The 14,242-nt window shown below is 41.7% G+C and overlaps 1 protein-coding gene across 4 annotated transcripts in view; it reads left to right on the forward strand.

Annotated features, from left to right (window-relative positions):
• Nucleotides 1–14,242, forward strand: part of ANKRD44 (ankyrin repeat domain 44) — a 131,497-nt gene that overhangs the window by 74,410 nt on the left and 42,845 nt on the right. For all 4 annotated transcript variants that reach the window (XM_058839942.1, XM_058839941.1, XM_058839944.1 and 1 more), the window contains exons 4-10: nt 1,204–1,274; nt 4,818–5,018; nt 5,937–6,024; nt 7,802–7,944; nt 9,269–9,481; nt 10,431–10,509; nt 14,110–14,224. In XM_058839942.1, coding sequence (XP_058695925.1) covers nt 1,204–1,274; nt 4,818–5,018; nt 5,937–6,024; nt 7,802–7,944; nt 9,269–9,481; nt 10,431–10,509; nt 14,110–14,224 — 910 coding nt within the window. The remainder of the gene's footprint in view (nt 1–1,203; nt 1,275–4,817; nt 5,019–5,936; nt 6,025–7,801; nt 7,945–9,268; nt 9,482–10,430; nt 10,510–14,109; nt 14,225–14,242) is intronic.

Genomic DNA, 14,242 nt, shown 5'->3' on the forward strand with positions numbered 1-14,242 from the left:
AGAACTTGTTTCTTCTCTGATTATCTAACACGATTCCCAATAACCACTGTGATTCACAGGCAAGCATCTTAATATTCCTGAGAATCAGCTCTCAGAAAGTACTAGTGATTCAGAGAGTGGGATTTATTAATTACAGCCTTTTGGATGCACTTAAGTCAGGGTGCAAAATGAAGCTTAAGCATTCCTTTGTTCATGAGGTTTAGAAGCTCACCCAGGCTGTGCTCATGACACCTGTGCTTCTCTCCTTTTTTTTACTGCATTTGCTACCCATCTCAGACCAATACTGCTACCTGCAAACCTGTGAGGTACAATATTTTCAGGTTAAGCCTTTTAAAAAATTAGTTTCTCTAGTCCTTATCACTAGATTTCCTTCTTGAGGTATTACATCAGTGGATAGCTTTAGTATTTCTTGCAAAAAGGTCTTTTTGAGGTACAGGATGCCTTTTAAAAAAAAATAAATCTGGGATCTGCAGTCAGCCAGAACCACTGTAGCTGTCAAATATTCTTCTTTTATCCTTTTCTCTGGCAAGCCAGCCCAAATTCATCTTCTTGCCCAGCTGCCCTTGTCAGAGCACCTGTTAGCACTGAACTGCACTGGAGGTAGATGAGTGGTCTTCTTCGTCCCTGCTCTTCTGTTGTTTGCCCAGGAACACCCACAGAACGTGATGTAGTAAATGCCCAGTTTGTCTCCAGCCTGAGCATTTCCTGATCCTGTTTCCTTGACCCCAGTAGGATTTGCAGAGCAGGGAAGTGGTTATTTTTTGATGGTCTGCCTGACGGAGCTGGAAACAAGAGATGCTCAGGCTAGTTCCCTTCATCATGTCTGTAGATAGCAGAGTGCTTTGAGGAAAGGGTGCTTTTGTTCCCCCCAGCTGTATCAGTTGATCTAAAAAAATGCATCTGCATAGACACACGTGTACATGCATACATATGTAATTCCTTCCAATAAATCTTGCTTCTTGTGTGTCCTGTAAACAAAGCAACTCCTAATAATAGTCCTATCTATCCGGTTCCTTTCTTTCCCAATCCCACTTTATCTATCTGACATCTGGAAATGTATTTTCAAGGTGAAGGTGGTGCCAGGAGAGTCCTGGGAAGCGCTGAGAGTACCAAGTGCTCAGCTCTGGTTACTGTGAAACAGCTGGGCAAGGCCCTCAGTGTCACACCCAAGGCGTGTATGTAACCTCTGCTGTTCGTTTGCAGGCGCTCGTGTCAATGCCAAGGACAATATGTGGCTGACTCCGCTCCATCGAGCAGTTGCTTCAAGAAGTGAAGTGAGTAAGGTTTGATTACCCTGCTTTTACACATAATCAACATGTTGGGGGAAAAGCAAACCCTGGAGAGCCATGGTAGGTGGCATGGGCGTGCAAAGAGGGAAGGCATTTCCTGCATGCAGGGCACTGCGGCTGAAGGCCAGTGTTTACAAGTTAGCTGTAGCTGCTCTTGAGCCTTCGTGTGCTTGATTTCCACATTGCCATAGCAAGTCACAGGGAGTAGTGAGGAGTACTGACATGGGATGGAGTCCACAGTGGTCTACAGTGCCCACATCACCTTCAGGTAGTGAAAAAAGAGGAATAAATACCTGTGGGTGTGTGCATGCTGTGTGTGTGCCAGAAGGGAGTGGATGTGGATGTGATCCAACATGCATTACCACATAATTTGTTTTGGTTAATTACATTTCAAGGCATCCCTTAGGTTTTCTGTTAATGCATTTGATTCATGCAGAAGGGAGGGTTTGCCCATATTTCTTCTGCTTGACAAATAGAAATCCTCTGCCATCCTGTTGTACCTCTTCCATTGCTACCTTAAAAGGAGCGGCAGTAACTACTGGGAATGCAGCTCGGGGATTACTCTTTTCAACTGCACCAGTATTCTTGGCTTTCCATTGGGGACCTCCCTGTCTACTTTTGCCCTCCCAATACTTCATTAACAGTGAGCCCAACTGCAGACCGAATTGGCTGCTGGGGATGAGGGGAGGGGTTGTAAAGGAGACAGAGGGTGGCTGTCTTCCAGAGCCTGATGGACTCGAATCACCTCCGAAACAGTCCAGCGCTTGCCAAGCCTGGAGGCAGGAATCCTGGGCTCTCTTCTGAACTCGGGCATTGTTTGGCTGCTGGCTGAGCTTCCCAGCTGCTGGCATCCCCTGAAACCCTCTGAAAGGAATATCTGAGAGACTGTGAATGCTGTAATGAGGCAAAATACAAAAAGCCATGTTGGAAAACAAAGATCGGGCTTAAACCTTAAAAAACAGCCACAGTCTTTCTGATGCGGGAATTGCAGTGTGCTTGGTTTCTGGTTTTGGATTTGTCAGAGTACATGATTTTTATCATCAGTGACAGTCCTAACAGAAAATGTATGTCTTTCTGTGGCGCTGTGTCTCATCTTTAACTCTTTGTCAGCTGAAGCACAATGAGAAGGTGTGCTGGCAGTTCTGGTACCTCTCAGTGAGCACCCAGGTGCATTAGTGAGGCAACAGGGGGACACACCAGCCTTTAAACCCTTTTCATGGTATGTTTCATAAACACATTAAACTTTCTCCTCCTGGCATTTTTTCTTCATGATTTATACTATAATTGCTACTTTTGGTAACAATTTGGAAACAGGATTTATTATTTTCGAGGCTCTTTTAGTGCTGCTTTTTACCTTCCTATTCAAATGAACAAATGTGCAGATTTGATGGTGATAGTAGTAGACAGCAGTAGGTGAATTCAAAGTTCCCATTGATAGAAGATGAATTGCTGGTCCAGGAGTTGACCAGTAGGACTCTGTGTAGTTTTGGAAGCACAGTTGTTTTTAGAATGATCACCAACAAATGCTAAGTTTTTTTATCAATCTTTTACTATGAAGATTTCAGAGGATTCAGAAGTTATTTCCTTGAATCCTTTTATATGTTGATTGAAATATTGGACACTTCTTTACTTATGTCTTGATGATTTTTCAGGGGCTTTAGGGATTCAAATGTTTATTTACAAATCAGCATCCCTTAGGGTGTCTGTGTAGGATTGTTAATGGATATATCACCTTCCAGCCCTAAACAGTTTGAAAAAGTTAAGACATTTCACTGTGATAGCTTGGGATAGCTAGAGACACTGACTGCAGAGGCTTACACTATAGCTGGGCACTGCATGCATATGGAGAAACTATAATAAAAGGGTAAAGCTCATGCTCTCAAAAACAATAGAATTAAAACTTTTCCATAAGGATTTTAACTTTTGATCCCAAATCAGAAAGAGCAGCAGACTGCAGATGTAAACAAAAAGGTGTAAATGTTTTTCTTTTAAAATTTGAATATTTTTAGCTTCAGGTATTCAGTCCTTATTATTTACTTCTAAAAATTATCCTTTAACTTTTTCTTTCTTTCACTAAGAGTGCATGAATTTTCCTGCTGACTTCATGTCCCAGCTGGGTAGGTCTCCAGTGAATTACATTTAAATGACTCTTAAAATAGTAGGCCTATAATTTGAAAAACAAAACCCTATTGAGACATCAGCAGTCATAGATCATCATTGGTGCTGTAGGAGATGCAGTGTCACGCACTGAACAAATCTGTTAGAGGATAGCTTTTGAGACTGCTGTAGAAAACGAAACTGCTGAGATCAGTTGAGGACAAAGACATAAAAATCCCAGTATGTATATGTAATAGTGATACAGACTGCAGGCACTCTCCTGGGCCATTCTAGATATAAAAGTACTATGTAAACACACTGTGCATTTGTTATTCGTAATAAAATTTTGGCTGGGCTTAACAGAAAACTTTGCAGTTTATGGAAAGAGAATAAGGTACTATGTAGGACTATGGCTCTCCTACATACCAGATGTGAGTTGTGTTTATCAGACAAGGCTGCTTGAATGCTACTGTGTCCCAGTAGTTTGTCTGTATTTTGTTTGTGGGGGGGAAAAAGGAAGAGGAAACTAAATGCAATTTTGAGAAGAATTTGTGGTTTTTATCTGACTTGCTTAATGGCAGAGGTATGAGTAGATGCAGAAATGAACTGATTGTGAATTCTCCAGCAAGAGAGGGACTCTCAAGAGAGAAGAGTACATTTTCTCACTGGGAAATATTTACTTTTAACCAACAAAATTAACCTTAAAAGATGTTGTTTGGTCTCAGGCTGACAGAATGGATATTGCAGTCAAGACCCTTGGCCCATGCTTAGGCCTTGGGGAGGAAAGGAATGCTGATGCTAAGCTAGGGACACCAACATTCTCATGTTTTCACAAAGCTAAAATTTTCTTTTTACGTGTTCTTCTTTATTTTTTCCTTTTTCCTGTTTATAAATAAAAGGTGCAGCACTTTACTGTTATTTTGATGTGCTTTTCATCTTGTAGATGATTCCTGTAGCAGTGTGTGTTGGGTTTGTGTGGCAAGGGTCTGGTAGTGGGGGCATCTTCTGTGAGAAACTGCCAGAAGCATCTTCATGTCTGACAGAGCCAGCACCTGGCAGCTCCTGGAGTGTCCTGCTGCTGGCCAAGGCTGAGCCCATCAGTGATGGCAGTAAAGGCTCAAGGGAATTCATTTCTTCACTGAAAGCACAGCTGTGAGGCACTGCCGGTTAATCAGCCAAACAGGCTCCGTGCAGGCAGGACATCCCCAAATCCACCTGGCAAGTTTTGGCTGCGAGGCCGCTGCTCTCAGTGCCAGCAGAGCGATGTGTGCTGGGCCATTTGAAAGGACAGTGCCATTCCAGGAGCCTGGCAGGTGTTTCGGAGGGATGTTGTTCTCCGTGTCCCCGTGCTGTGCGGAACACAGCCGGGTAGCAGCCAGAGCTGTCAGGAGCAGGGCCGTGCTGACGGCTGTGGCTGCGCTGCCGTTGCAGGAAGCCGTGCAGGTGCTCATCAAGCACTCGGCCGATGTCAATGCCCGGGACAAGAACTGGCAGACGCCGCTGCACGTGGCAGCCGCCAACAAGGCTGTGAAGTGTGCGGAGATCCTCATCCCCCTGCTGAGCAGCGTCAACGTGTCCGACCGCGGCGGGCGCACGGCGCTTCACCACGCCGCCCTCAACGGCCACGTCGAGGTGAGCGCTGCGAGCCTCGCTCTGAGCTGCTTGCCTGAGCTGTTGTCTCATTTACTCCTATTCACCTGCTCTGGCTGGGTCTAGACTGAGCCCCAGGTCCCTGAGCCCCAGGGTTCCTGTCACTCGGCTGCTTCCCAAACTATGGGACGGGTTCCCTGCCTGCAGGAACACAGCAGTGGCTGGAAGGAACCTGTGTAGAGACAGGGTAAGAGGGAGGTGTGCAGGCACTCCTGGAGAGCTGGCTGTGCTACCGCTTCCAGCAGCTCCAGGGTCTCCTTACTTCTTTGGAGCTGGACTGCCTGTGAAAATAAGAGTGACAGAATGGAAAGAAGGGAAGACTGGTGGATTCATTTCACGCTGAAGAAACATGCAGCTGTGAAGCAGAGATCCAGTCACTCTGCTTTTCTAATTGGCCTTCTAGAAAATATGCTTCTGTTTTTCCCTACTTATAGAAAGGCAAACCTTTCAAGTATTATTATTTAACTGTATGAAAAGCTAATGTAAACAAAGCCCCTAGAGTTTTTCCTCCTCAGTTTTGCTAGTCTTTAAATCTGGGTTAAAGGGCCCCCATTTTCCAATTGCACACTTGAAGATCTAGATATGGAGTAAAAACTCTTAGACTGGAATAGTAAGTGTCTGTCAATTAAAGTTGATGAGCTGTAACTAAAAGAAGAAAGAGAAATGTTAGTTCCTATAAAATTGTGATGGTGTTTGGCCTTTAAAACACTGGACTGTAGGAAAGAGATAGTAATGCCTGTGTCCAGCTCTCATAATCTAAATCTTTTTGATGGAGTATTTCAGAAACAGTCATTCAAATACAGCATCTTGTGATCCCAGCTTTATTGCAAGATTGATTTGTTATAAACCTTTGAGAGTGTGATCTGGGGGGTTGGTTTAACCTGCTGTTGTTACTTCTAGATGGTGAACTTGCTCTTAGCCAAGGGGGCAAACATCAATGCTTTTGACAAAAAGGACAGAAGAGCTCTTCACTGGGCAGCGTACATGGGTAAGGCTTGGGCTGCTGCTCCTTTTTAATTTCCTATTCACAAATGGATAGCATGTCTTAAAATGGACAAGAACAGACCTGGCCATGAAAAGAGAGTGTTGTAATTACCCTGAGGAGGGAAGGGTTCAGCTGATCTAAATAAACACTGTCCATTTATGGGTTTGCAGCTAGGGAGATCTTGGCTGTGATTTCCTTTCTAAGACAGTTAATTGCGGGCTTTTTGTGTTGCTTTTTCATTTGGGGCTTTTTGTTCTGACTCTAAGTCAAGCCTGAACTATATTTGTGTTAGAAAAAAAACCCAGGTTATATTTGTTTCAGTTTTTTGCTCAAAAGTACTTTCAATGAAATGCAGGTAACTGTGATCATAATTTTTGCTGTTAATTGAAGTTTATAAGTAGGTAGGTTGTGATATTCTTAGGAAATGCACAGTAGGCACTTCCTCTTAGGAGCAAATTGTCACCTTTTATTCCAGAGTGGACGAGAGCAACCAAATGTCTGTTCAAAAAATAATTGCTGTTGCCAAATACTGCTTAATTCAAACAGTTTGCCTTATCACTCCTTTCAAGTTAAAGGCAAATTTCCTACAGTGGGACATTATAACTTAAAAATACAAGATTGCCTGTGATAGTGGTCATGCTTGTTCAGGAGCTTTTGTTGGCCAGGCTGTATATTTCAGATTACAAATTGTGGCAAGTTGTGTGCCCTCAGCCAGGAGCTCCTTCATTTGACCTGTCAGAAATCTTGATTTTAATCCTGGCACATTTAGAAATGAGATAATAGGAGATTTCCAACTGTGAGAAAAGCATATTGTGTGGTTTTTTGATATACACAGACACAGATGGAAAGGCTCTTGCCAACAACTGTGATGTGGCTTTTGAGCTAACGAGCTTTGAACTTCACTCTCTAGATTTGAAAGGCTGTTACATTGTGCTGTGCAATTCCATGCCTCTTTTCCACTCAAATGTTTTCAGAAATTCATGATGTACTTTTGAAAGTATTTAGATAACATCTAAGGCCTAAATTAGCAATGGAGTCTGTAGTGCAATTTAGACAGAAGTTAGATAATGAGATGAGAGCTGTAAACCTCACAGCGTTTCTGGAATATTTAATGTTTTTTGGGCACTAATTATCTATGGACCTTGTACATATGGCTTCCTCATTCCTGCACATGACCAGAGCTGCCCCTGTCATGAAAGTGCTGGGCAACTCAGATGGAGCACAACTTTGTATGGTGTCAGACATAATAAATGTTTAATTCTAAGACAGACAGTTCTGTCTCAGCATGAAGCAATAAGACTCTTCCTCTTAATTTTATAATTTATTAAGGCTCTTCTTTATCTATAAGGAAACCCAAGAGGTGTTAGCAGTTGTGTTTGCAGGTGACATCAATAGGATGCTGTTTTGGGAGGCTTGCATTGCCATGCTCCTCTGCTCACTGTAACACTGTCCTCTGTAAGAGGGAGAATAAAACACTCCGTTAGCTTGAGAGAAATGAATGGAAAGAGGTGTGGTTTTGTTATTTTGGCAAGTGGAAAATCAATTCAGTAAAGAGCAATCTGACACATTTGCAGAAGGTGAATGCATGGATTTCTTCACAAGGCCTGGAGCTAGGATTAGAAACATTCATGAAAATGCTTTTTCTTCCTTTGTAAAACTGTGGGAGCACATTGAAACAGCAGTGAAAAGTCAGTGTGTTAGCAAGAAAGCGGTAATCTGTGAGAAGTGATGCTGTAGGATGGTCTACTCATTATTGATAACACTCTTTTATCTTTTGAAGGTCACCTGGAAGTTGTTGCCTTACTGATTAATCATGGTGCAGAAGTGACTTGTAAAGACAAGAAGGGTTACACCCCACTTCATGCAGCTGCCTCCAATGGGCAGATTAACATTGTGAAACAACTCCTTAACCTGGGGGTGGAGGTATGTGGTAATATGCACTTTATTTCTCTCTATTTAGAGATAGTCTTTTCTTCTTTCTTATGGATGCTGCTAAAGACAGTGACTTCGAAAGAAAAGCGGTTCCATTTTCCAGACCACCTTATTCTTGATGTGGTTTATTGGTTCAAGAGTCAGGACACATTCTTTATTAAAGAAAGTCTCTTATGGACAGTAAATTTGTGGCCACCTTGCTGAAGGAATCAGGAGATATATCCCGTTCCTGCAGAAGAAGATGGGAGTAATGAAATTTTCCTTGGGTCATCATTTCCTTTGATACGATGAGTGATTGTTCTCAACACATACACTGCTTCACTAAACAGCAGTTCAGGCTGTTTCAGTCTACAGACCTGTATTTCCTCTGTAGCAGATAGATTGTTTTCACTCTGGAAAATAACTTTTCTTCAGGGAACAGACTTCTTGTTATTTTCAGCTCCTCAAAGCAGTTGTGAGATGACCAGGAGCCTAACCAGACAATTAATCAGAGATGTCAAATAAAGCCATTGCTTTTGCCATGGCATTTTCAGCTGACTTGACCTGACAGAAAATTGTCAGAAGTTCATGTTCATAGGCTGTTGGCTGTGGAGGGGAATAGCTGTTTCCTGTTATTAACAGTGGTATGCTAATAAATCCCTTTAAGTTCCACATTCTCCACTACTGGGGATATGATCTTTGAGATGCCTATATTTCATGGAAGGCTGTTCATGCCATTCCCGAGTCTTTTGTACAATCTGTCTTGTCCTGTTTTACAGAACAGCAGTTGAATACTAAGTTGGTCATCAAGAAGTAACTTAATCTTAGTTACATCTTTATAATAGTGAGCTACTGATAGTGGTTACTTATTGAAGTGTAAATATCTATGCACTTTCAGGTTGCTTTCACTCAGATACCTTCTTTCCCTATCCAAAATAAAACTGTGGAAACAGCTCTTATGCCTGGTTCTGTTCACAAAAACACATTACCCACTGTTGTAATATTTTTAAATATAAAGATTGTGAGCTTTTTTATTCATTGTGCTTTTCCACTTACATGGAAAAGCTTTCCAGCTTGTTAGGACTTTTGCCATCATTATCGTCATTACATTGGCTTTAGAAATTGTTAGTAGGATAAAAAACTTAATAATAGGAAAGGTAAAGCATTCCAAGTGAAGCTGTCTGGCAGTATAATTTGTCGATGAGATGTGCTGGTGAGAGCTATGCCCTATGACAGTTCAGGCCTCCAGCTATTTCCATTTGCAGTGTGTGATGCATTACGTAAAATGCTAAGCTGATGTCTGTAATTTTAACTATGTCTCCTTATCTCATTTTAGATTGATGAGATGAACATCTATGGAAATACTGCACTTCACATTGCCTGTTACAATGGTCAGGATTCTGTTGTTAATGAGCTGATTGACTATGGTGCTAATGTAAATCAGCCTAATAACAATGGATTCACCCCCTTGCATTTTGCTGCTGCCTCCACTCATGGAGCACTGTGTCTCGAACTACTAGTGAATAATGGGGCAGATGTTAATATTCAGGTAAAACTTAAATACCAGCTTTACAGTTTTACTTTATCCTATTTTGCATAGCTCAGGAGGAAACTATAACAAGTACAGCATGGCTTTAAATCCTTGATGGAACTGGAGTGATGCTGAGAATGTTGATCACGAAACTGTTTGGGTGAGATTGCATCCCAGCAGAGGACCTCTCAGTGCCTTCATATATACAATCAGAACTCTAAACTCTAGGCCAGCCACTTTCATGAAGGCATGAAAAAGTACCAAAATATAGTCCCAAGAACTCTGTCAAAATGTTATTTCAGGGAATGGTACTAAGTCAAAGAACTATTCTTTTCTGGTATTTTTCTTTCCTGTATAATATGGGTATAATTAAACCTGATTTCAGAAAGTTCCCTTTCCAGGGTAACTTGTTACCTACTTTAGAGCCCTAGCTTACAAAGTCTGACTCTGCTTAGGATATCTGAATATTCTTGAATACACAACTTACACATCTTGATGAAGCTGAAAGTAACTTGCTCTTATCCAACAGAGGGTACTGGTATAAGCATCAGAAGACTTGAGGTCTTCTGAGTTCATATAAGGTTTTGACTACTTTAGTTAAAATTCTGTGTGTTTCAGTTTCCCATCTGTGAAACTGGCATTTAACTTCCAGCATTTAGCACCTCTGGCAAGTCCCTTAAGATCAGTGTAGTAAAGTAGTCAGTGCAGTATTTAAACTCAGAATTATTAAGAAATTAGGGATTGTGCTTGCCAATGAAGGTGAAACCCCATGCAAATGAACATGAAGTGATGTGAGTAGAGGCTGATGCCACTTCCATGCTATTTTCTCATTGCTCGTCTTTCCTGGTCTCAGTTTCTTTCTCTAAACCCCAAAACATTGCTCTCTACTCATTGTACCTTTGCTTTTGCATTGTGCTTTTGCTTAGCCGTCACATGCTAAATGGCTGTTCTGTTTCATTCCTGTCAGAGTAAGGATGGAAAGAGCCCCCTGCACATGACAGCTGTCCATGGGAGGTTCACGCGGTCGCAGACCCTCATCCAGAACGGTGAGTTTCTGTGCCTCTGGAGTGGCTCTCCAAGAGATCAGGCACATCCCCTGTTGCAGTTTTCAGTTCTGACCCAGAGGGCAGCTCCATGAACTTCTGGCTTTGAGCTGAACTGACAGCTCTCGTTCCATGATGTCATCACAACCTGAGATTTTGGTTGTTAACAAAATTTCATAATCTTCCATCTGACAGTGGTCCAGATGATCTATTCAGATTCTTAACCTGAAAACAAGAGTTCAGAGGTGTATTTAGGTATTTTTTTCTGCTGAGAAGGATGCACAGTTTTCTAGTTGTCCTCCTTTGGGAGCCCTAGTGTTCCTAGAGCTCAAACCATTTTTTCTACTCTGCACTCAGCAGCTGTGCTTTTCTCACCTCTCTTAGCTCATCTCTTACCACTGTCTTCATTAAGTGTTGAATATGTACTCAGGAGGTAGGAGCAGTACTACTACCTTGTTTGTTCTGGCATAGCCAGGATTCCTGATTATCAGTCCTTTTTCAGGCATCTTTCTTGTCCAAGAATACTATAGAATGTAGCAATTATTCTTGTTGGAAATCTGTCAGAGGCCTGTTTCTGAATGACAGAGGTTGCTGTTACTGATTCTTTACTTAAGCTTCCCAGTTTGGCCGACTATCTGAGACAGGATGGTCTGGACTTTGTTCATTGGTTGGGTTGGTTTTTTTGTTTTCCAAAATCCCAAACTTGGAACTGAAGTGTGGAATGTTGGAGATGGTTGAACAATTGTGCTTTAAATGTAATGACACATTTAAACAAGACTGTGTTTTAAAATGGAGGTCTCCAGTAGATCATGCTTCTTTCAGGTCATCATGCAAATTGTTGTTATCTTTCTCCTGGGATAAATAAAATAGAAATAATAAAGGGGAGTTGGGACAAAATGCAAGAAACTGTGCTTTACTGCAGTTTTCAGTTGTTTAGTCTAATATGTTCAGGCTTAGAGCCATTGTCTGTTTGCTGTTGGATTTGTGTGTGAAAGGACTGGCTGTTCTTCATCTGTCCTTCACGCCTCTCTACTCTTCCACTTACTTGGGTTTCACTTCTTTCTTTCTTTCTTTCTTTCTTTCTTTCTTTCTTTCTTTCTTTCTTTCTTTCTTTCTTTCTTTCTTTCTTTCTTTCTTTCTTTCTTTCTTTCTTTCTTTCTTTCTTTCTTTCTTTCTTTCTTTCTTTCTTTCTTTCTTTCTTTCTTTCTTTCTTTCTTTCTTTCTTTCTTTCTTTCTTTCTTTCTTTCTTTCTTTCTTTCTTTCTTTCTTTCTTTCTTTCTTTCTTTCTTTCTTTCTTTCTTTCTTTCTTTCTTTCTTTCTTTCTTTCTTTTCTTTCTTTTCTTTCTTTTCTTTCTTTTCTTTCTTTTCTTTCTTTTCTTTCTTTTCTTTCTTTTCTTTCTTTTCTTTCTTTTCTTTCTTTTCTTTCTTCTTTTCTTTCTTTCTTTTCTTTCTTTTCTTTCTTTTCTTTCTTTCTTTTCCTTCTTTCTTTCTTTTCCTTCTTTCTTTCCTTCTTTCTTTCCTTCTTTCCCCTCTAATTTTAGTATTGTACACAGATCTCATTGCAATTGACTTTGTGCCTCATTGCCACGGGGTCTTGGGGAAAAGAGAAATGTCAAGCATTTAAAGCAATGGAGTTTTATTCTGCAGTACTTAGTGAGCTGGCTAATGATGTCTCAGTTTCTGGTTGTTGTCTCTAGCAACCTGTAGAGGAAAAATGGATTACCTTAAAATTGGGAAAACTGCAAGTGTGGTGCCTTTCTTTAAAAATGAGGAAAAATAAATGCTGGGGAATGTCATATAGGTCAGTGGGCAATGTCTTGCATAGCTTTCTCAAGAGTAAAAGAAGCTGGAAAGCACACTTCTCTTCTACAGCAGTTTAATAGGCTTTGTGAACACAGCACAGACCTCTGTTTCTGAGTTTCTGTTTGTGGAGACCTCCACTGCTGAATGCTCTGCCCAGGGAACTTGTTCAAGCATTTCACTGACCTTTGTTTACCATTAAAAAATTAGAAATTAGAAAGGTTGGAAGGGACCTTAAATATCATCTGGTTGTAACCTATCTGCCATGGGAGGGCTTGCCTTGCACTGGATCAGGTTACTCAGAGCCTCATCCAGACTGGCCTTGAACACTTCCAGGAATGGGGAATCCATAGCTTCTCAGGGCGTGGTGTCTAGTGCTTTACTAGAACTCTTCCTGTTGCAATTAAGCCCTGTTATCACCTGTGAATAGTGGATATGCAGTAAATATTACCATATCCTGATGTTAGCAAGACTTTTTACATGCTTTCAGGAAGTATTCTCACAGCAAACTGGCAGAGTATTAAAATACTGCAGTGCTGGTGCATAACTGGTTGTAAAACTACACTCAGAGATTAGTAATAAATGAATTGTTGTTGAAATGGAAGGTGTAGTGAGGGAGTTTTCAATTTCCCTTCTGGGTCTGGAACTATCCAGTATTTTCATTAAAAGCTTGGATAGCGGAATAGAAAATATGCTTTTAACATTTTGAGAAAGAAAACGTGGTTGGGAGAGACAGTTTGGCAGAAGGTGGAGTCAGAGTAAAAAATGATCCTGTAGAACTGGAGACAGAAGTTGGAATGCAAGCAAAGCAAAATAAAAATCACACAGAGAAGCAGGAGTATCATCTGGACAAGTTCAGAATGGCAACAGCCAGGTAGGTGGCAATCCCTCAGGAAGGAGTCTCGGGCTTGTAGAGGATCAGAAGGCTGTTGACCACAAGTCAGCAGTGTTTTGGTGCTTAAAGAAATGTGTCATGGATGTACATGGTGCTGTGCAGTGCCCAGGAGTGCACAGATAGGAGTGTGGCCAGCAGGCATGAAGTAATCCTGTTTGCTCAGCTCGGCACTGGGAGATGTCAGCTGTAGTACTGGTTTTGGCTTGTGCTTCCACAAGGATGGAGGCCAGCTGGAGAGGACTCGGGGAAGGAGAGAATAGTTGGAGTGCAGTAAACCTGACTGGCAAGGAGAGACTGAAAAAGTTACAGTTCTTGGTCCAAAAAGAAAACAGGGACTTGTCTGTAACCCATCTAAAGAAATAATCCATTTTTCCTGCTTATGTGATTAAAACACAAGATGCCAGGTTTAAATTGCAAAAGGAAAAGTTCTACACAAGCACTGTTTGGTTGTTCTCTGTTAAGACAAAAAGCACACAATGCGTTTGTTTGCAGTGTGTTCCTGATGGCCTCCAGAGCAAACTCTATTTAACACTGTTGTACAGATAAGGTTGAGTGGCAGTGCCTTTACAAATGAGGGTACAGTTTCAGCAGGTTATTTTGTAGTTTATTTCAGGGCACCCATTTGTACCTTTAGATAGGCAGCAAATCCAAATCATGTACTTGACCCTTGTCATCCAGTTCCCACCACTCTTCCCCACCACTGCAGGTGGAGAGGGAGGTGCAAGTGCTGCTGCCAGAGCACGGCTGACAGCTGAGAGCTTGCTGTGTGCTTGGGAAATTCAGTGTCTCTGTGGCTGAGAGAGCAGCTCTGGGCTGCTCATGGTACTGTCACTAGAGACAAGTAGCACTTGTGGTCCCTGGTTCATGCTGAGTTTTTTGGTGTCAAACTATGAAAATCTTTTCTGCAGGAGGGGAAATCGACTGTGTTGATAAGGATGGTAACACCCCTCTGCACGTGGCTGCAAGATACGGACACGAGCTTTTGATCAACACCCTCATAACCAGCGGAGCCGATACTGCCAAGTAGGTGCCTCAAGTGGA

Source organism: Poecile atricapillus, chromosome 5 (genome assembly GCF_030490865.1).
Source record: "Poecile atricapillus isolate bPoeAtr1 chromosome 5, bPoeAtr1.hap1, whole genome shotgun sequence".
Lineage (NCBI taxonomy): Eukaryota > Metazoa > Chordata > Aves > Passeriformes > Paridae > Poecile > Poecile atricapillus.